This window comes from Ursus arctos, unplaced genomic scaffold (genome assembly GCF_023065955.2).
Source record: "Ursus arctos isolate Adak ecotype North America unplaced genomic scaffold, UrsArc2.0 scaffold_1, whole genome shotgun sequence".
NCBI classification, from domain to species: domain Eukaryota; kingdom Metazoa; phylum Chordata; class Mammalia; order Carnivora; family Ursidae; genus Ursus; species Ursus arctos.
The window spans coordinates 4881961-4905553 of record NW_026622763.1 but is presented as its reverse complement, the minus strand read 5'-3'; the positions used below and the strand labels follow the sequence as shown (position 1 = coordinate 4905553).

Genomic DNA, 23593 nt, shown 5'->3' with positions numbered 1-23593 from the left:
ACAACATGAGAAACAGAACTGAAGTCTATTACATTGAAATACAACTTGATTTCAAGTTTAAAGTTTCATTAAAAGGTTGTAATTATATAAAACTATAATTTAAACATAAAAAATCAATGAAAATAAACCACGATTTAAGGACTAACTCAAATGGTTAGGCAAAGAACATCATTCATTTTATAACATTTGCTTTATATAATTCTCTAACTTGACATTAAATATAATTTTTTGTCTTCATCTTACAAAGAACACAAACATTAGAAATTCCATTTGCCTTCAGGTGCCTAAAATGAGTATCTATTAAACACATTTCTGGGTAGGAAGTAGGAAATAGTCATTTTATGTTCTAACTTAAAATTATTAAGCAATTAAAGATTAAGTTACATGATACTAACAAAAGAGATTAATAACTCTTAAAGTTCTTCAGGGAAATAAAACAAAGGTAGTTTTCTAATGCTGAAATTTGTTTTAGATGACATCTTTCCTAAACAAAGGAAGACAGGTTCAAGAACTCCATTTATTTAGCTAATTACTAAGCCACAAAGAAGCAAAATTAAAACAAAAGTAATCCTTGTAATCCTGACACCCTATTTCAAAAGTACAAAAGGTCATTTAAATCTGGCTCAGTAATTTCCATTTTGGGTGGAATTACGTAAGAAGGCAGGTGTTTTTAGGCAAACCTAGCATCAAAACCTACCAGATGTCTGCTTTTCTGCCATAGCCTTCTCCACTAATTACTTCGGGGCTCATCCAGTATGGTGTGCCTGTGACAGACTTCATCCCTGTCCCTGAAAGACAGATGGTCTGAAGCCGTTTGCTGGCCCCAAAATCTCCCAGTTTGACGTTGCCTGTTGAATCCCGCAGAATATTTGCACCTAAAAATATGAAAACATCCTCAATTCATTACTTTTATTGGCTGTCTGGAATTTAAAAAAAAAAAAAAAAAAAAACAATGGCAAAGAATTACTTAGCAGACTCATCAGTCTGTCTCCAAAATTAGGCTTTTTGTCTTCCCAACAGTACCTGACATAATGCCAGTCACACAATCAAGGCTCATTAAGGATTTATTGCACAAACACTAAATTTTTAGAGTCAGCTGTGTGCGCTTTAGAACCTAAGGAGGTTTGCCCACTGATAAGGACTGGGGTCAGTAGGAGGTGAGGATGACAAAGAAGAGAAAGAAGAAAAGGGCTAAGAATGTGAAGCTCAGAGAAGGATACAGAAAGCAACAGTAGGTTCTCTGCCCCAGTTTCTCTGTGACAAAGCGAGAAGCCCATCTTGCAACTTATTTCCCTGAGAAGCTAGCTTCTCCTCAGGAACTTCCTATGGGACCTTCATAATCAACAACTTCTAGCACTTTCCCTTCTACTGTAATTTAATGTTATCTTACATTTTATAGTTTTTCTTAGAATTGGACTTTGTTTTATGCTAATTTTATTTCTCAATTTCTCTCTATATTTTAAATCTCTCCTAAGTAAGCTCTCAGCTTTCTGTTTTAAAATTTCATTTACTTTTATAATAAACTTTTAATTTAATTTACTACAAAAGGGCCTTGATTGCAAGGTGTGAGGTAATGCTTGCTGAACTCCCCACTGTGAGTTACTCTTCCCTCCCTTCCCTACAGCACTCTTTGGAAGAAGTTCACTATGTGCAGCCCACAATCAAGGTGTGAAGATTTTTTTTTTAATTTTTTTTATTATATTATGTTAGTCACCATACAGTACATCCCTGGTTTTGATGTGAAGTTCAATGATTCATTAGTTGCGTATAACACCCAGTGCGCACCATGCAATACGTGCCCTCCTTACTACCCATCACCAGCCTATCCCAATCCCCTGCCCCCCTCCCCTCTGAAGCCCTCAGTTTGTTTCTCATAGTCCATAGTCTCTCATGCTTCATTCCCCCTTCTGATTACCCCCCTTTCTTTATCTCTTTCTTCCCCTACCGATCTTCCTAGTTCTTATGTTCCATGGATGAGAGAAACCATATGATAATTGTCTTTCTCTGCTTGACTTATTTCACTTAGCATTATCTCCTCCAGTGCCGTCCATGTTGCAGCAAATGTTGAGAAATCGTTCTTTTTGATAGCTGAGTAATATTCCAAGGTGTGAGGATTTATGCTCCAGGCTGAGTAGCTACATAAATTATTTGTAATTATTCTGCATGGGACATTTGTCTCCTCTCTTGCATTTATTCATTCAACCTTTCATTTATATCGGTATGACCACATGGATATGACTCTGAGTCATAATCAAATATGACTTTATTTTTTTGCTCAAGTTGTTCCAGCTTTGGCCATTGGGAACTCTTTGTATTGGCTTCTGTGTCCCTTGGCCATACCCTGAATCACTGTGTTCTTGTTTTGTTTGGGTTTTTTGTGGTGGTGGTTTTTAAGCGTTTTCTTATTTTCTGGCACTAAAAGATGCTCTGGGCTCAACTTGTATATTTCCTGCAACAGGAATCCTAGAATTTAGAATCAGTCATTCCTCCAAAGAGCCTGGTTCCTTTTAGTGGAGAATGGTATCAGAAATCAAGATCTAGATTCATTTCTTTTTTATTCTCTCTTCTCCCTTTCATCATTTTTTGAACTCAATCTTTCTTCTGGGATTATAAAGCTGGTTTGTCTTACATAAATTATTTTTATTCTCATTTTTAAGTCTTCTATAACCTTAACCATATTTCAAAAAAAAACCCAACTCCTTATTTGTCCTTTTATCCTTTTTTTTTTTTAATGGCCTCTAAGAAGGAGAATGAATAGTAGAGAAAATCTTCATTACAGAACAGAGAGAATGTAGACTGTGCATCCCCATCATGGACTTCTGTACTTTGTCTTTCTGTTCTCCCAGAAAATTCCTCAGCCTAGTCAATGATGGCTCCCCAAAGCCTCTCTTCAGGGGAGGGTCCTGGATCCATTCTCTGCATGCCATAAGCCTACGTGTGCCATGGTACCAGACCCTCAAAAAAAAAAAACACTGCCCATTTAATACCTCCCACCATCCAAAACTTACAGAAAGATTCTGTCAAAAAAAAGCCACTGTCTGATTTAGCCAGAGGAAGGACAACAAACAGACTAGTTTTTTCTGTCTATGAGCTGGGAAGGAACAGTCCTGGGCAGGTCACAGACTGGGAGAACCATAAAATAATCACCAGTGGTGAACCAGTGGTGAACCAATGCCTACTCATATGAAGGGCTGAAGAGAAAATGTGTAGCCAAGCTCGCAAAATAACTTTCTAATTTTTTAAAGCTCATTTTAACTACATTAAAAGTAAGCTTTTAAGGAGACTTTTCAAACATACAAAAGCAGACAGGATAGTATATGTACCCATAACCCAGCCCCAACAACCATCAGGACAATCTTCCCCCACCATACATACTGCTAGCCACCCCTTCCTCCCTCTCATATTATCTGAAGCAAATTCAACACATTATGATCAACAAAGAGTTTACTACATGTTTTTAAAATACAAACATCACACCTAAGAAAATGGACAATAACTCCTTAGTATTTTTAAATATATACTATTTTTTAACATTTTTAAAAAAATCAGAATGCAACAAAAGTCCATACATTGAGACTCAATGATACGTCCTTCCTAATCTAGAGTTCCCTCTCTTTTTTTTCTTTATAATTTATGAAGAATCTAAGTTGTTTCCTATCGCTTTCTTATGGTCTAGATCTTGCTGACTCCAACCCAAGGAGTCATTTAACATGTTCATCTGTTCTATATATGTTCTATAACTCAGTAGCTGAATCTAGAGGCTTGATCAGATTCAGGTCCAATTTCTTTGGCAAAACTACTTACACAGATGATGTATTATTCTACAAATAGGAAGTACATAATGCTGGACTATCTCTGTTTTAGTGATGTCAGCAACTATTCATATTTAGTACTTATATCTATTAATTCCTTAGTGGTTACAAAATGATACTAGTCTATCATTCCTTTTTCATTTGTTAGCCAACATACTTCTATAAAGGTAAGTTTCCTTTCATCTAGTATTTAGTCCTCCATAGTATAGTCTGTAACACAAAAGCAGAGTAAAGGAACCCTATTATGAAATAAGTTGGTTCCCTAGCAACAACAATCAATTAGTTTCTATCTTAAGTTTCATTATAAGCTCATGGGTTTTAACTTTAAAAGCAACCATCTTTCCTTTTCCCTCACCATTTAAAAATTGCACAATGAAAAAACTAAATTAAAAGTAAAAATAAAAATTGCACATTATAAAAATTTGGGAAGTACAGAAAAAGTAAAAGTATGCAAAAGAAAACAACCATCACTCATCCTGCCATTTGGAAATAATCACTGTTAATTATATGGAAATTCTTCTCCTAGGTCATACTTTAATTTTGCAAACTTGAAATCATATTGCATATACAGTTTTATATCTTGTTTTTCTCTTACAAATCTATTTGCCCATTATGCAATGCTTTTAAATCTGCTTGCTTCCAAACTCATTTACCAGAATCGTTTATCATTCTTCATGGCAAGGTTAGAAGAGGACCCCCTAGGGGGTTGCTGCCCTCAGTTCCTTTACCTTTTCTCATTATGAAAGCTAGAGAGAAACTGGCTTAAATAGATTATTCCTAATAGAATAATTCACAAACAATTTCCCTATGTGGTTCTTTAAGCTATCAGGTTTTGTACTTGACTAGTGAGGTCTGCCTAAACTGGGCAGATCTTGAGGTAAAAGGTTCCTATTTCTTTTAGATCATGAGCCATGTCCGCATCTTCTCAGACTCACTAACAAGCTCCATTCCATACAAGCGATCTGGCTCAGGCATTCTGCAGCAGATTTTATTCTGTCACCAGAAACTGGGTAGAAATGTTCTCTTTGGCCTGAATATGACCATATTTATGATGTGACACTACTAATAGCCTACTGCGGACTGGAAACCTTACTGATAACATACATTTAACATACATTTTGTATATTATATGTATTACATACTATATTCTTATGATAAAGTAAGCTAGGGAAAAGAAAATGTGTGTTTTTTTTAAAGATTTTATTTATTTATTTGACAGAGATAGAGACAGCCAGCAAGAGACGGAACACAAGCAGGGGGAGTGGGAGAGGAAGAAGCAGGCTCATAGCAGAGGAGCCTGATGTGGGGCTCGATCCCATAACGCCGGGATCACGCCCTGAGCCGAAGGCAGACGCTTAACCGCTGTGCCACCCAGGTGCCCCAAGAGAAAAGAAAATGTTAATAAGAAAGTCACAAGGAAAATACATTTACAGTACTGCACTTTATATAAAAAAAAAATCCATAAGTAGGTGGACCCATACGGTTCAAATCGGTGTTGCTAAAGGGTCAACTGTATATGTGTGTGCATATGTATTTTTACTGATGAAATAAAGTGATCTTCAAATGTGGGTCACAGCCCAGTGTTTACAGAATCGGACCTCTGGGTATGCTCTGCAGTACCAGTGTTAAGCACTCTCAAATGTGAAACACCCCTGCCAACTGCTTTTGTCTCACGTCATGCACTTCCCTTACATACCTGCTCCCTGAAAACAGCCGAGTTTCTGAGTTTTAAAAAGTGAGTTTAACTGAGTTGGAGTTCATCAAAGCTCAGTCTTCTTCCCTCTTCTTATTCTCTCTCTAGGTAATGACACCCATTACCATGGCTTTAAAAATGATCTCGACATAAAGTATGTCATCGGCATAGCTAAGTTTTTGAGAGTTTTCTAAATACAATGTTTTAAGCATATTATATACACTAACTCGTTTAATCCTTACAAAAACCCTATGAGTTAGACACTATTATTATCCTCCTTAAAAATGAGGAACTGAGGCATAGAGAGATTATGTGTCTTGTCCAAGGTCATAAAGTGATGGATAAAGCCCAAATTTGCATCAGGCCAGCTGATGTCAGGGACCCTACACTTAACCACTATATTCCAATGCCTATGTCCCATGTATGAAAACATGTTCTCATTTTCATGATCACTTGAAATTTACTGATTCTGTGGACCCCCCACAGATGAGCTACCCACTTGTGGAGACGTGAACATCAAGACTAATCAGAATATTGACTGTGTCAGTGAGAAAGCAGAATTGTTTCCTAAGGTGTAGTAAGTAGTAATTTAGATGTAGTAATTTAAATGCTAAATTTCTTAATCATATCACTTGTTTCATTCAGAGTCACAAAAAAATTGTGTAATTAAAATAAAAAATACCTCATTACTTACCTTTGATATCTCTATGAACAATCATGTTACTGTGCAAATAATGTACCCCCTCCAGAATTTGACGGGTGTATTTCCTAGTCACGTTCTCAGTAAGAGCTCCGTATGCTTTTAATTGGTCCTTAATTGAACCCTAAGATAAAAGAAAACAAAAGAAAACTATGCTATGGTTTGAAATGAAAACCACTATTAAAAAAAGAATCTGTAGTTCACGAGTGGGAGGCTTTAGCTGGGGAGTACAGGAATTCTCAGTGAGGACATTATATGCCATCTAATTTAACATAAACTCTACTATATTCCCTGACTAGAACTGTGGAAGAGCATGGTCATAGCTGAAAGAAGCCTTTTTTTTTTTTTTTAAAGATTTTATTTATTTATTTAACAGAGATAGAGACAGCCAGCGAGAGAGGGAACACAGCAGGGGGAGTGGGAGAGGAAGAAGCAGGCTCACAGTGGACGAGCCTGATGTGGGGCTCGATCCCATAACGCCGGGATCACGCCCTGAGCCGAAGGCAGACGCTTAACCGCTGTGCCACCCAGGCGCCCCTGAAAGAAGCCTTTTAAACTATTTTTTGACTGATGTCCTTGTTTCCACGGCTATGTTCTCTCTCTTGTTCCTTGCGATCATGTTTTTTAAAATCTTGTTTTTGCCCTGAATATATTTTTGTTTTTCCTATTTGCTCTTCTTAATATGCCCTACTTGAATCTTATTTATTTTGTTGATATCTGCTACTTTACTTTTCAGGAGAAAGAGTGGATATGATTAAAAAATCAGAACACATACGTGATTTTTTAAGTTTTTCCTTTATATACATACTCAACATTCTAGTTCAAAACGTGAAAATATATTAAAGAAGAATTTCAAATTTTCTTACGTGTTTTTAAAGGCAGGATGAGGTGCCATCTCTGAGAATGCTGAATCATTCTGAGGTGAGACACTGGCACTTAAATTTTGAAAAACCTTCCCTACTGGTAGATTCTAAGGTGCAAATTTGATGACTAATCAGCACTTTAAAAGATGGGAATAAAAGGATTCCTAAGGGACAAAATCTTTTCTTTTAAACAGAGAATATATCCAAATGTTTCTGCCTTTCCTTGAGTTCTGGCCAACGGTGTACTATGTCACATGAAAGTAGTTCCTTAGACTTTACAGGTTTAACCATTTGCTGTTTCCACTATCCATGAGCAATCCCTGAAGGGACAGCAAGATGCAATTCTGCTGACTCAAACTTGGAAAGACATGTGTGGAAAGCCTTAGGCAGCCAAGCACCTGTAAGTCAATGTGGCTCATTTGTTCAGTCTATTTATTATGTGTCTACTTGTAGTAATACACAAAATAATATACCTAGAACTGAGCTGCCCAAATAATAAGCCCCCAAATACTTGTAGGCTGCAAAATAAGTGACAGACTTAAGGCTTTTCTGGGCCTTGGGTAGTTGGGCCAGTGGCCTACAGCTGCTAACAGCTCCACTGATGTCATCTATTTACCCCCGTGTACCAAAGAAAGTTTTCTTCTTCAGTGTGAAGAAGCAGAATGGGTTGCAAAGCACTGTGCCAGCAAAAAACTGTGTGTGTGTGTGTGTGTGTGTGTGTGTGAGAGAGAGAGAGAGAGAGAGAGAGAAATCAACTGCTAGTCTAGGGACTGAAAATAAAGTTACGGTTCTGTTCTGAAAGTAGTTCTAGATAACCTAAGGAAAAGAATGCTACATTTGGGAAAACTGAAAAACAGAATGACAATTTTGGCAAACCAGGAAATCTAGGGCACAAAAAGATCCATCATACTAAATTTAATGAGAGAAATTCTATAGCATCATTCACAAACTTGGAAATTCAGTAAAGTCTAAGACCATGTACGTCTGGCCTATATATGCCTGGGCTTGGCATATGTATAATTCATTTTAAGATTGTTGATGAACTATTATTAATTTAGTAAAATGATTTCAATGACAACCTATACTCTGAAGAGACAGTTGCCCTTACAAAACCAAGTAGGGCTAATGAGAAACATGATCTAACACCTCTTCCTGAATAGTCCTGGCTTAGTCTTAAGATTGCTAAATCTATAAGATCGCTAAATCTATAAGATCACCCATTTCCATTTGTGATTTCAATCAGTTCTAACCAATTAACCATTTAATCTTATCTTCAATAATCTGCGTCCCTACTCACACTTATTCAGAATTATTCTTTTATTTCTAATTTAAATATTTATTGCACAGTAATGGAAATCTGAATAAAAGAGAAAAATCAATCACAATCCCAACATAACACATTTTCAAGTTTCTTCTGTCATTGTCCAAATACAGATACTTTAAAAATATCATAATCTTTATTTAAAAGTATCTTATATTATTTTCTCTTATTGTAACTACTTCCTCCAACTTTGCTACACAGCCTTTACAATCCTCTTGGACAATGCCATCATAACTTACTTCCACTGTGGGAACTGATATTTCCATCACAGATAATACTAAAATAAATGTACACAGCTTTTTCTTTCTTTTGAATTATTTCTATAAAATGAATTTCTGTGAAATCACCAGGTCAAAAGGCTTTAAAATTTCTATGGCATTTAATATATCACCCACACTTGTTTTCCAACGGAATTAAAAAAAAAAAAAACTAATTTACTTTGTCAACAGGCTCTTTGCAATAAACAACTAATTATTCATGATGATAAGGAAGAAAGTAAACTTAACTGCTGGTCTTGTGAAACAGGATGATTAAGACCATGACTATCCGATATTGATCCATAAGCTTACACTGCAACTTTGTACATGAAACATATAATTCTAATAAACAATCCACTTAAAGACCCATAAATCAAATCTTTTCATAACATATAAAACCAATTAAATTATATGAATGCATGCATTTTTAAATGAATAAATACATCACCATCTTGAAAATCAATATTATAGTATCAATATATCAAAGTATCAATGTATTAAAGTATCAATATTAAAATATATACCCTACAAATACTTAAAATAACATAGAAGGAATGATAGTTTGCAAGACACATTTTGCAACTCCTACTGAAACCACTGATTCAGGCAGATTACCAATCTGTGTTTAAAAAAAACCTTAGATGACTGAAACAGAACTGGACTTTTTTTTTTTTTTTTTTAAGATTTACTCATTTGAAAGACAGAGAGAGGGAGAGGGAGGGGACTGAGAGAGAGAATGTGCACATGAGTAGAAGGAGGGGCAGAGGGAGAGACTCTTCAGGCAGACTGCCCACTGAGCATGCAGCTGGATGCAGGGGGCGGGGCTCGATCTCATAACCCATGAGATCATGACCTGAGCTCAAACCAAGAGTTGGACACTTAACTGACTAAGCCACCCAGGCACCCCAGGAACTAGATATTCTTATGTGCCATTGCTAATAGCTCAGGTTACTTTCTGGTCTTCAGGAAAAAACAAAACCTTACACTGGAGGAATCTGGATGTCAATCATCCTAATTTAGCATTCAATCTTTGCATCACTAACAGTGAACAACCAGAAATTGTATATCTCCTAAAGGGATACAACATGAAATGCACAGCATCATCTATGATGCATTCTAATAAAAAAATGTTGAATTTTAATCTAATTTAGATATTAGATCTAACTTCTAGTTTATAGGAAATAAGAGGATAAAGGAACAAATTAAACACCACCATGAGGATGCAAATAGAGAAATCTATGAGAAGAGACTGTCAAAGAACTAGCCCAGTCTCTTTGTCAAACCTGTGTCATGTAAAAATGTTCTGAATTAAAAAAGAAGTAAGGGACATAACAGTTAAAGGTAACGTGTGGTCCTGGATTGGATCCTGGTTTGGATAAACCAGCTATTATGGTTATTTTAAGAGCATTTAGGGAAATCTGAGTATGGACTGCTATCGTATCTATAACCTATTTTAGTATACCTCAGCATTGTTTTTAAATGACTTAAAAAAACACAGAAATACATAGAAATAAAAATAAGTTAAAAAATACAAAGATAAATGAAGATAGAAAACAAAATTATATTACCCAGCTCTAATTTAAAACTTCCAAAATATCCTTAATGTCCATAACTAGTTTAACATTTTATAATCAAAGTTCTGTTGTTTTTCTTTCCTCATCTAAGACTTTAAAGAGAAGATGTCTATTTTCAAAAAATGTACTTACCCCTGGCATATATTCCATAAAAATGGAAAGTGTTTTTTCCTGGGGATCCCTCAAACAGCCATAATACTGAACGATTCGCTCATGCAGCAAGTTTTTCAACAACTGAATTTCACACTCAAGTGCATTTACTTCCTGAAAGACAGAACTTACTGTTAAGTCTTTATAGCATTGCTAGTAAAGCAAAACATTCGACTTCATGGACCATTATGGTGATTTCATTCTGAGATTTTTGCTTCCCAAGGAATAAACATTTTAAAGTCTCTAGACAGTAACTTTTGTAACAGTCCTTGATGGTATATTAAAGCAACATTAAATCAGATTAGGAATATAACTGAGCACTAAGAGAGAAAAAAAATTCACAGTACAAAGTAGATAAATGTATCTAATTATAGACTGATTTGTTTCGCAAATAATTCGTATTAAGAAAGAACAAAAATTCTATTGTGTTATATTTATTTAGTAAAAATGCTTCTTATAAATGTGACAAAGTAGCTTGGGTAGTTACCTTGCTGGTCTCAGGGCTATCAGGGTCAAACTGAACTTGTTTAACTGCCAATTCTCTTCCTGTATCGACATCGTAACAGAGGTAGACCCTGCCAAATGCTCCCTGGCCAAGCAGTTTGCCCAATCTCCAGTTGGTTGGAGCACGAGGTGCTAAAAAAGAACATCTTTTTAAAATGGAACAGCCAAATGGCACACAAATGGTTAAGGACGAAATGAGTAAACTGCATTAGTGATATCCTTAATTGAATATGCTTAGATATAAAGGGAAAATCATGATCATCCAAATTCACAATGATCATCACTTTGAATATTTTTCTCCTTAGTCAATTTTCTAAGAATTCTAAACCCAAACAAGGCTCATATATCCCGTCTTATTTTTTTCCAATAAGTTTATATTCTCCCCCTGATTAAAAATGTAATAGCATCTTTCACTCAATCCAGGATACCACTGATTGTCAGATGCACTATTCCTAATCTTTATTGCAGCAATATTTGTAGTTAGTTTTCCATCTGTTACAATGTAGGAAGCTGGAAAGAATATCACTCTCATTCTAACAAGAGAAAATCTTGAAAGCAGCCAGAGGCAAGAATAAAGAATAAGTGTACACATAAATATACATAAATTATAAATACAGAAGAATAAAGATAAAAATTACAGCAGACCTTTCTTCAAAAAGTATACAAGCCAGAAGACGACAATGGAGAGAGAGCTTTAAAATGCTAACAGAAAAAAAAAACTGCCCAGCATTCTATACCCAGAAAAAAAAAAATCTTTCAGAAATAAAGGAGAAAAAAAGATTTTTTACAAACAAACAAAAGCTGAAAGAATTCATTACCAGCAGAGTTACAAGAAAGGTTAAAAGCAATTCTTTTAAGAATTTGATACCTGACAGAATCTGGGATCTACATAATCTATAATCTACAAACTCCTAGGTCTACAGAAATAAAGTGAAGGATATATAAAAGATATTCTTCTCTTATTTTCAATTACTTCAAAAAAAATAGCTGTCTAAAGCAAAAACAGCAACAACGTAGTATTAGGTCACAAGCGTAAATGTAAATATGACAATACTAGCACAAAAGGGATGAATGTGAAGTATGCAAAGACTGCTGCAATAAATACCTTTGAGCACAAATCTTGGTATGCACTACTTACATGATAAAGTCCAAATACTCCATGATCTGGCCTTAATTACCATTCTAGTCCTTTTCCTATGGTTTCAAGTAAGAACCCCATTCTCAGAACATGCCATGTCTTCCTGCATATATTACCTCCTGAACTGGTGAATCCTACTCACATTCAAGATCTAGATTAAATACTGTACTATAATCATTTCTCCACACACCATTCTCCCCCCTAGATTATATCTTAAAGGTCATATTTGAATAAATGACAAGTTGGTAACAATTTTACTAACAAAAGAGAAAAGAATCAGCTAAAGTAATTAGCTTATACCTGACATTCCAACCAACTTTAGAAACATTCTTTTTACCTTTTTTGAGAAGTCTGTCTCACCCTGAGGATTGGTTTGGTATTTATTCCTTTTAATACTATAAAGTTCTGCAGAAGTTCTACTAACACTCACTGTGCCAATTTCCATTACTTACAGCGGCTGGGTGGGCTGATGTCCATTACAGTCAAAGTAGGATTGTCTATGTCACTTCCCCTTCTTCTTATTCGACTATCATCATACTCTGGGGTAAAGATACTGCTTCCACTGCTAGTGCTTAAAGAGTGATCAGTAGGACTGAAACTCACAGGAGACCGGAAGCTGGTCCCCTGGGTTCTTCTAGCTCTTGGAAAAGTTTTACGACCTAGAAAATCAAAACAGAATTACCTTACAACTTTTCTTCATGTTATAACTGAAAGTATTTAAAATTTGTAACATAAGGTACAGATGTCTGTCTTGTGACTAGACTTGACTATGCTAAGAAACAGAAATAGCAATGCTTATTTGATTACATATTTTTAAACTTAAGAGTAGTATGAGGTAAACTGGCATAAACCTAAGATATTAGCATAGTTTTAGTTACCTAATTCCTTTCAAAAATTGTTTTAAGCAGAAAACTAAATGATTTAGAACAAATTTATTTCTAATGGTTTATTTATGATATTTTAAAATTCTGATTTTATTTTTGAGATTTTTAACAAGCTGTGGTCTAATTGCCAGAAACTTACCATCATTATAGTCTTGATGGTGATATGAAACATGATACCTTCTTGGGTATGTTCCTCCTTTTCCAAATTTCTCAAATATAGGGTTATCATAGTCTACTGAGATATAAGAAAGTTATATGTTATAAAAAAGTCAAATATCTCTAATTTTAAATAAAAAACACATTTACACATTTTTATTCATTTCTTTTTTTGAAATTCCCCTCTCCCTCTCAGCCAAAGCACTGTTTAATGACATAAATATTTAAACATTTAGAATACGGAGAGTCTAACCTGAAAATTCCTGATGATTATCTGGGTAGCTCTGTGCCCTAGGCATTCGTGATTTTGGATAGCTCTCTCTAAAAATAAAAATGTCATGTTAAATGAACAGAATGTAAATAAGACATTTAAAATATCAGTATATGTATGTGTGGAAATTATACATATATACATATACATAAGAATAAAGCAGCTCAGTCTGAAATGTTAACTGAAAAAAAGACATCTTTTTTAACACTTTTTGGTGCAGGGAGGCAAAAGCCTGGCTTTTAAAATTAGCCCATAGGGCACAGCAGCAAAAATGGTAAGTTTTGGAATTATGGATGTTGGCAAACACCTGTGTTTCAAACCTAGCTCTACCACTTAACTAGCAGTTGCAACCTTGGCATATCACCTTTCTGAGATTTTCCATATCTATAAAAACAAGATAATAATTTCCAACTCATCAAGTGGGTGTGAATACATAGTGCTCAGTACTCTCAAATATTAAGAGTTCAATATACAGCTTTCACATTACTACTTTCCTGAATTTCTTAAATGTTTCAAATATCTATCTTGAGGTAGACACGGGCACAAAGGTTTCATGTGTACAGGTAAAAAAAATTAAATGTGTATTCCCATGAAGTATTACATTTTCAGAATTTGCTCCAAAACGAAATCCCAGAGGAGATCAAATAGGTAAAGATTTTATGGACTCTGTGTGCTACATGTAAACAAACACTGTCTTATTGAGACCAGGAGAGAAGGAGCACCTGTAACAAAAAATTCACAGTTGCAACTTCACCCAAGTTATATTCCTGAACTGCTATTTCACAAAACAAAAGTACTTAAATTTTAAATGACAGCCAACATACTGGGCCACAATTACCAAGAAAGTACGTTATCTATAATTTGGTGCCAGAATGAATGTAATCCTGAACAGGTGAAACAACTCATGAAACCTCCAAAACTAAATGTATTTTTTTAAAGATTTATTTGAGAGAATGCATGTGCACACACATGCACACAAAAGAGGGGTGGTAAAGGAGGAGGGAGAGAGTGTCCAAAGCAGACTTCACGCTGAGCGCAAAGCCCTACGTGGGGGCTCAATCTTACGACCTTGAGATCATAACCTGAGCCAAAATCAAGAGTTGGAAGCTCAACCAACTGTGCCACCCAGGCACCCCACCAAAAGAGTTTTAAAAGTAAACATACATAAATTCTAAGTTTGCATTTAGCTTCAAACATAAAATGTTGCCAAGCAGAAATATTCATAAACAGATCTCATTTTACCTGATAAAGATACCCAGGAGGGTATCTTAACCTAGGAGGTTAAGGGATTTGTCCAAACTGTGAAAAAATTCATTTGCCCTAAGTATAGACGAGTATCAATTACATTCCTCCGACATGCTATATATACACATATTTACCCACATATATTAAAAAATGAGAACTACAATCAATATTACCCATCCAAAGGACTATCAAGAGATGGACAACTTCCTGAGCCAGAATTTTCAGGGCTACTTAAAGACAATGGGTCCAGCATCTAGAAAAATAAAGAGTTCCTCCATGATTCAATGTGATATAACCAGAAGTTACCAGTTTCTTTTAAACAGCTTTATTGAGATATAATTCATATATTGTAAAATTCACCCATTTAAAGTGTACAGTTTAGTGGTTTTTAGTATATTGAGAGCTGTGCAACCCTCACCAGTATCCGAGAACACTTTCAGTACCCAAAAGACCCCATATCTAAAAGCAGTCACCTCCCCTCAGAGTACTAATTTTTTAATGTTTTAAATGTAGTGATCCCTTATAGGTAGGTAACTTCAAAATTACCTAAGAGAAAAATATTTTCTCTATAGACTATTAGCTTAATAACTAAAAGCTAAAAGATTTCACATAACTTTGCTTACTCAACACTGAACAATACCCCCACCACTCAAACTGAGAAATGACACCATGACTACTACATTATTAAAACATTTAAAAACGTTTTACAAAGTTGACAAACGTAAGCCTCACAAAGTTAAATATTTGAAATTTTACTCTATCTTTCAACTGTCAAAAATCTGAATGTTAACCCCATGATTACAAACAAATGCATTCATTTATTTATAGATGAGCAAAGTAAGAAAACCAGCCTTACTCCAGCTTTGTTTATACATGAATGCACACAGGCACATATAAGTTAGTTGACATTTTCCTATGTGTTTTACTATTTTGCTCACTTAAAAGGGAAGATATAGGATGGGAGAAGAGGTCACACACTCACACACACATAGGATACTAGCCGAACCACACAAATCCTGACAACACCCCTTTAAATGAAATGAAAAATGACATCCAACTTTTGCTTACTTGGTCCATGCTCTCTGGAATGAACTCTCCTTCACTGTTGATACTGGTGAATGACCCATTCCGGGCAACCTGGTGTAATTCATCTGGAATGTATCCTGGGGGAGGGGAGCTTCTATCTCTACTAGTGGGACCTCAAAGGAAAAAAATTATACAATTTTATAAATATCAACTGGGAACTAATTTTTGTTTCAACTAAATATGCACACAGGATTTCTGGACCATACTACCAATAATTTTAGCTACTGAAATCCAGTTTATATTAAAACTTATCCGAATATTCAGTTCTATAAATCTTCAAACGTATTTATACCTTTTTAAACTCTCACCCTACTATAATTATTAACCTCACTGTAATATTCATTTATACTTATTAGGTGGTATGTTCCTCTAACTGCTGACAACTGCATTATGGGGCTGATATTATAATAAAGATTTTTAGATGCCACTGCTTGTGAACTTCCAAGGATCATTTGTACCTAGATATATGTTACCCTTTAACGGAACTTATGGAAGGCATCATAACGTAGTGGAAAGAATGTGGGCTTTAGACCCGTTTAAATCTCAGTTCTAGTTATTTATCAACTGTATGGCTTTGGTAAAGTTACCCAATCCCCACAAACCCGTTTCCTCATCTGTCAACGAAAGACTAAATCCCTCCTTTCTTAGAGAACAAACTGGTAGTTGCCAGAAGGAAGGTGGGTGTGAGGACAGGTGAAACAGGTGAGGGGAATTAAGAGTACACTTATCTTGACAAGCACTGAGAAATGTACAGAACTCCTGAATCATTAAATTGTACACCTGAACTAACATAACACTGTATGTTAATTATATTCGAATTTTAAAAATAGACTAAAAAATACGTAAAGCCAGCACTTAGGGTAAACAAACAGACTAAATCCCTCCTTTGCAAAGGTACTGTTGTGGTAAAATTACTCATAATGAACAAATGTTATGCACATTTGGCTCCATGATGCTCTTTCCGTTCCCTTTCCTTAATCTTTAGAAACCTAAAGTGATACACACAACTAATGAATCGTTGAACACTATATCAAAAACTAATGATGTCCTGTATGTTGGCTAACTGAACATAATTAAAAAAAGTAAATTTAGAAAAAAACCCAAAGAAACCTAAAGTGAGATTACTTCTTAAATCACTTAGGCCATATTCGAGTGCTTTCAAATTGGAATCCTGAATTTTATTCTTGGGTACTTTAAAATTAGGTTTTATGACAAGCCATATTCCTGGCATTTAAATTTCTTCACAGTTTAGAAAATGAGAAAATCTAATATAGTTCATCTAATAAATCACATCATTTCTTATGAGACAATAATCCACTTTATTTTTACCTGGTTTTATAGAAGTAACATTGTTTGTTAACACAACTCTCCCGTTTTCTCTGAATATTTTCAAATTAAACTATTAAAAAAAAGATATGGGGAAGTTATGTGAGCATTTAACTTTTGGTCAGATTTAAAGCAAAAAGGCTTTGCCTTATAAAAAGGGTCACTGCAAGTATATGCCAACATTTCTTAGTGAGGAGATAGGGAGAAAGAGAACAAAAGGATTACCAAGAGATGTACACAGAAAAGAAAACTTTCTACTTGACTCTGAAATAATTAGGAACTCAACTCTGAGCCAGGGATTTACTTAAGCTTTGTAACAGCTATGATCACTCTGCCCCTAGTATTTTTATTCCTTCCATATACCCTTATTTACAAAAGAAGATCAGTATACTCACTACTAAAAGGAGATAGAGAAGAAAAACTGCTATGAAAGTTTCTTCATCTCCTTACTTAATAACTCATTTTTCTTTTCATTTACTTTATTTTTATTGAAGTCTAGTTGACATGCAATGTTAAAACAATTTCAGGTATACAACACAGTGATCTGACAATTCTAATGCTCACCACTCTAAGTGTAGTTGGCATCTATCGCCATGTGTTATTACAATATCATTGACTATATTCCCTACACTGTGCTTTTCATCTCCATGACAAACTTATTTTACATCTGGAAGTTTGTGCCTCTTGATCCCCTTCACCTATTTTGCCCAACCCCTCAATCCCCTGACAACCACTAGTTTTTTTCTCTGTATCTAAGAGTCTGGTTTTTGCTTGTTTATTCATTTGTTTTGTTTTTTAGATTCTACATATAAGTGAAATCAGATGGTATCTGTCTTTCTCTGACTTATTTCACTTAGCATAATACTCTCTAGGTCCATCTGTGTTGCCACAAATGGCATGATCTCATTCTTTTTTATGGCTCATCAATATAGCATTGTATATATATACACCACATCTTTATCTATTCATCTATCCATGGACACTTAGGTTGTATCCATATCTTGGCTACTGTAAATAATGCTACAAAAAATACAGGGATGCATATAACTTTTCGAATTAGCTTTTCTTCTTCGAATTTCTTTGCATCTCATTTTCTTTACCAAAAGACACAAGAAAAGATGCTCAACATCACTCATCATCAGGGAAATGCAAATCAAATCACAATGAGATATCACCTCACACCTATCAGAATGGCTAAAATCAACAGCACATGAAACAACAGGTACCAAAAAAGGATGTGAAAGGATAGTTCATGAACTGTTGGTGGAAATATAAATTGGTGTAACCACTGTGGAAAACAGTATGGAGAAGATTACTCAAAAAATTAGAAACTGAACTACCATATGACCATATAATTCCACTATTGGGTATGTATACCCAAAGATAACCCATTTTTCTTAACTTTTGATGGTAATGGATATCCCAAATCACTCTTGGTTGAGACCTCCACACCAGCATACACTCCATCCCAAAGGTAGTTTTTCCAATGGCTATCTTTTATGAAAATAATTAAAGAGAATAACTGTCAACAAATAAGGAAAAATGTCATATCTATAAAAGCCATTCCAAGTGTAAAGAGGGGGCCAATAAAAGGTCAATAATTTTCTATATTACAATTTCCAGTTTCTTCTTATGCTAGCACTTAAATAAGAATATTTACTAGTAGGACAAGAGTGAGGTATTCAGTACAGTTTTAATTCAAAATGAACTTAAAATGTCAATTTAATGCATTCAGCTTATTCTAATACAACTAGAGTGAATTGGCAATTTTTTACTTTAAAATGATAAATACTATGTGATAAGGGAGTGAAGAAAGAAATGTATGTTTAATAACAGTCATGTTTTCTAGTTTGAAAAGCAAAATGCTCTTTAAAAGAGTTCTCTTAATTTATTGCCACAAGAATCCCATGATTTTTTTTTAAGACTTTATTTATTTGAGAGAAAGAGAGAGAGAATGAGTGAGAGAGAACACAAGCAGGGTGAAGGGCAGAGGGAGAAGGAGACTCCCTGCTGGCAGGGAGCCCAATGTAGGACTCGATCCCGGGACTCTGGGATCATGACCTGAGCCAAAGGCAGATGCTTAACCAACTGAGCCACACAGGCGCCCAAGAATCCCACGGTTTAAGGATGAGAACAAAGTTACTTGTCTCAAGTTAATTAGAGAGATGGAATTTGAATTCAGGCATCCCTAATGTTCTTTCACCAAAATTCTGAACTATAACAAAATATATTTGAATGAAGATAATAAGCAATTTCTATTTTACTTGTATATCATCTCTGCTGTTCACATTTCCAGCATTTCTGAAACCAAAAGTAGGACTTAAGTAAGGCAGATACTTAGAAGGAACTAGTTATAAAATAGCTTCTTCTGCGGTTCCAAAACAGAAGACGAATAACAGATTTTGGGGGGGTCCCACACACCAATTTAATCTTTTCTTTTGTTATTAAAAATCTTCCTCTGTTACCACTCTTGGATTCCCAACATCTCTTATTCTGCCCCCTCTTCTGTTTCTCCCTCTCCAGTCATGTTTCACCTCTTCTACCTTTCCCTTTCAAATCCATATGTTTTCATGCTGTTTTTAATGATCACATTCACTGCCCTGTTAAAAAACATTTATACCAGTGGTTTTTGAGCAATGTAATACTTTTATCACATAAAAATGCAGATTATCAATGTTTTATACTAATTGAAGAAGATCCACTGAACTGGGGAGTTTAGAGCACCTCTGCCTTGCCCACACCTCTCTACTAGACCTCCTTCAAAACTGACAATACACAGGATCCATTGTTTCTTTGTATACTACAAGCTTAATTTTAACAATCTATTATTAATGACGAATACTGAATACTAAGAAAGCAACAATCTGGAAACTGTTAGCAATTCATTTTGATGTAATGACAAAAACTTAGAGAAAGGCTTATTTAGTCCAATCCCTTAATTTAAGTATATTAGAATTACTTTTAATTTCTTCCGTTCAGTTTATTTGTACAATTAGAACCTCTTTGAGGTTTTACTTAAATTTGTTAAATATTAAAATACCCTAGGTACATAAAGAAAACAAATATTTAAGTTGGTGATTGTTTATCTTGTAACATTTGACATAACTCTTCAAGGAACATCAGAAACTAGAACATAGTTGACTGAGAAAAATTACAGAGAGTACAAAGGTAGGCTGCTATTTATCATGGTTATGTTTAGGTGTTACCCTACGTTAAAGGATGGAGAAGAAACTGAGATATTGCCCATTTTATGGTTCAGACACTAGCATTCTTACCTATTATGGAAAGCCGCTTTTTCCTCTCTGCTCCAAATACTGTGTTATCCAAATCTTCTAGTGATGGCAATGGTTCTAAATTAGTAGCCTACAAAGAAAAAAGGATGATTAATGCTATTCTTCTCCCTTGGGGCTTCAAACAGAATTCTTTCCCATACCAAATACAACCTAGATATTCTACATTGTTTGTAGGTCTTATCAAATCTCTTTGAAATTTTAATTCCAGCATAATTCTTCCCAAGTTCTCAGTATTTCTATTAGTTTCATATGTACAGTATATTACACTTATTTATAATTTTGGCTACACAGTTTTGAGGGGCAAGGATATTAAACTATAGCAATTCAATATGTAAGTTTACATTCCATTACACTGAAAAAGTATCAATGATACAGACTGTAACTATGTTTCATATACTGACTTTCACTGGCATAAATCCTATAATCCTCACTGAAAGAAGTCTCAATTCGTACCTGTGTACTTCCGTTTATTACAAGTAATATCTTGAGGCTCTTCATGTGAATACTACGATCCAGCAGTTCCACAGCTTTGTCCAAGTCATCTTGGGTAGTTAATGGAATTACCAACTAAACATAAAGGAACATAATGAATCATGCAACCATCCCAACAGGTCAAGTCCTTTCAGGAGCATCTCTGTTACTATGGAATTACAAATTTCAAAATACCCTGGCTCTTTCATTTGTCAGTATAATGAAATTCTGAATGAATAAATGTATCTAAATCATTATACTCTTCCCATCCTACTACCACTAAAATCATAAGGACAATTTTCTAGGACATTCCCATAAAGATGTGAAACGTAAGGTATTGTATCTTCATCCCAAACAGCACTGAAGAACACACACAAAAACTATATAAAATAAAGGTACTATATTTCATCTGCACTGATGAAACTCTCACATTTTTCTCTATAGTAACTATGGATTTGCATTCTCAACTAGAGTGCTTATCAACATCGCAAATACAATGAACATCTGTAGCAGTTGCCATGGAGTGGGCCACTAGCAATGTACCTGCAATCTACAGTCCACTTGGGCTCTCATCTCTGACCCTGGTGACTTGACCACTAAACTCTAAACAAATAAGCTAAATGGGTCAGCCATCCAAAGTAAACCCTAAATGTGGATATATGCTTTCACTAGTTCTCTCATGGGTCAGATGTCATAAGGGACAAAAGCAGGGGTGCTGGGTGGCTCAGTGGGTTAAGCAGCCGACTCCTGGTTTTGGTTCAGGTAATGATCTCAGGTTCCTGGAACTGAGTCCCATGTGAGGTTCCACACTCAGCAGGGAGTCTGCTTGAGGATTCTCTTTCCCTCTTCTCCTCATAACCCTCTCCCCCATGCACATGCATGCATACTGGCTCGCTCTCTAAAATAAATCTTTAAGGGGCGCCTGGGTGGCACAGTCGTTAAGCGTCTGCCTTCGGCTCAGGGTGTGATCCCGGCGTTCTGGGATCCAGCCCCACATCAGGCTCCTCCGCTAAAAGCCTGCTTCTTCCTCTCCCACTCCCCCTGCTTGTGTTCCCTCTCTTGCTGGCTGTCTCTATCAAATAAAAATCTTTAATAAATAAATAAATAAATAAATAAAATCTTTAAAATAAATAAAGGACAAAAGCACCTGAGAAGTCTATGAGAAAGTCATGATTTACAAAACTTAAGAAAATTAAAACTTTTTTTAAAAATGTAAACTTTTCAATGTATATTCCATCTCACTGAAGAACGGACAGAATAAAAACAAACGAACATATTCCATACCTGTTACCCTGCTCTAATTAAGTACAGTATAGAAGCCATTCAAATGTAAAGGCCTAGTTAGTTTGGGGTCCTCTACAGTATAAATTCCTTTAGGACAAGGACACTAATAATTGACAAAGAGCATGGCAAAGAGCAAACACTTGGTAAATACTGTTTAATGGATATTATAAGGTAAAAGCTTCCTCTGTAACTAAACCTCTCAGCCGACATGGTATGCATTCTCTGCAGATTTCTTTATGGAAAATAGTCCTTGTTTTAATAAAGGCTGCCAAACACAAATAATGTGGATTCTGGACTAATGTGAATTCTATCATGCAATCCACTTAAATTTACTTAATGTGTACGTGAAATTATATTCCCAATTTCTTTTTGTAGCTACTTTAGTCGTTTTGTACTATTCCAACTGACCTACTAACCAGGCCTTTTTTCCCTCTATGAGAATTTTTCTAATAAAAAAAGAATATTAACTGTTTGGTATCACAGAATAAGCATTTGGAAAAAGAATAACCTTTCATTTTCCTATCAATTATGAACCATATTAATATATCTTGTTCCTATCTTTAGTATTATTTTTAATTATATTTTAAGCACTAGAAAACATTTTAAAGCAATGATGATTATTTTTTCCAGTTTTTCATTTCAGGGGAAAACCTGAATGTTTACTTTAACTACAATATTTATTAATAATTGGATTGTTTACTTCTCCAAGATACTGTTGCTTTTGGGGGTTAAAGACACTAATTTAAAACACAGTAACAGAATATTAACATAAATGATTCTGTTCTTCAGTTAGCTAATGTGAAATCTGGGCATTCTGGAGGAGTATGTGGATTGGTAGTCTGGACTACTTTACGGTTCTAATGTGACCCCTTATATGTTCTAAGGTCACCTATCATCAATTTTACAATAAGGACTAAGAGTCAAGAACAAGTCCCAACTTGTCTATATTAAATAAATCACACAATGTTTTCCTGCTTGGTGAATTCATTTCAGCCTCATTCATGAAAATTTCCCTCTGCTTTAATATTGATATATTAGTTGTCAATATAAATCCTTTCTGTAAACTAAAAATTGAGTCCCAAAACCCACTAAATAGAACCTAAATTTGAAAGAAGTGACTTATTTGTGTGACTTTACATAGTGAAACATGATAATAGTCCATAAACAGGCTTCCCTCCTCTAACTATCTAAAATGGGAAAGATCTTAGAAAACCACTTACCTTGCCTCAACACTCTCACACTCATCTCCCATGACAACACAAACACACATTCTCTCTCCATTCTTTCTCTCTCTCTCCACTATTAAATAAAGAGGAACCCAACTAACAAACCCAACCAATCCCAGCTTACATTTTCACACTGTTTCAATTCTGGCAAGGTACAAGTTTATAGAATAATGGTTCTTTTAGAACACAGGGATTTATACTATACTAGAAATAAATAGCTACAGAACTGGGATAATAAGCAGTATAAATGAGTTTTTCGCTTGTCCCCAAGTCCACAAAACTAAGACTTTATAAGTCACCACAGTGTTGAAGGGCACGCACTGAGTTTGTCATGATTAA

General features: G+C 35.1%; 1 protein-coding gene across 3 annotated transcripts in view; it reads right to left on the bottom strand.

The window, feature by feature from the left end:
- The window catches only part of MAP3K2 (mitogen-activated protein kinase kinase kinase 2), an 80340-nt gene that overhangs the window by 9170 nt on the left and 47577 nt on the right, over positions 1-23593 (bottom strand). For 2 of the 3 annotated variants that reach the window (XM_026510202.4, XM_044388311.3), the window contains exons 6-16: positions 20727-20840; positions 20256-20343; positions 15637-15767; positions 14742-14821; positions 13306-13373; positions 13036-13131; positions 12465-12671; positions 10858-11006; positions 10353-10484; positions 6200-6329; positions 698-875 (exon numbers count right to left, since the gene is read on the bottom strand). In XM_026510202.4, coding sequence (XP_026365987.1) covers positions 698-875; positions 6200-6329; positions 10353-10484; positions 10858-11006; positions 12465-12671; positions 13036-13131; positions 13306-13373; positions 14742-14821; positions 15637-15767; positions 20256-20343; positions 20727-20840 — 1373 coding nt within the window. The remainder of the gene's footprint in view (positions 1-697; positions 876-6199; positions 6330-10352; positions 10485-10857; positions 11007-12464; positions 12672-13035; positions 13132-13305; positions 13374-14741; positions 14822-15636; positions 15768-20255; positions 20344-20726; positions 20841-23593) is intronic. The other variant, XM_026510203.4, reaches the window with a different exon arrangement.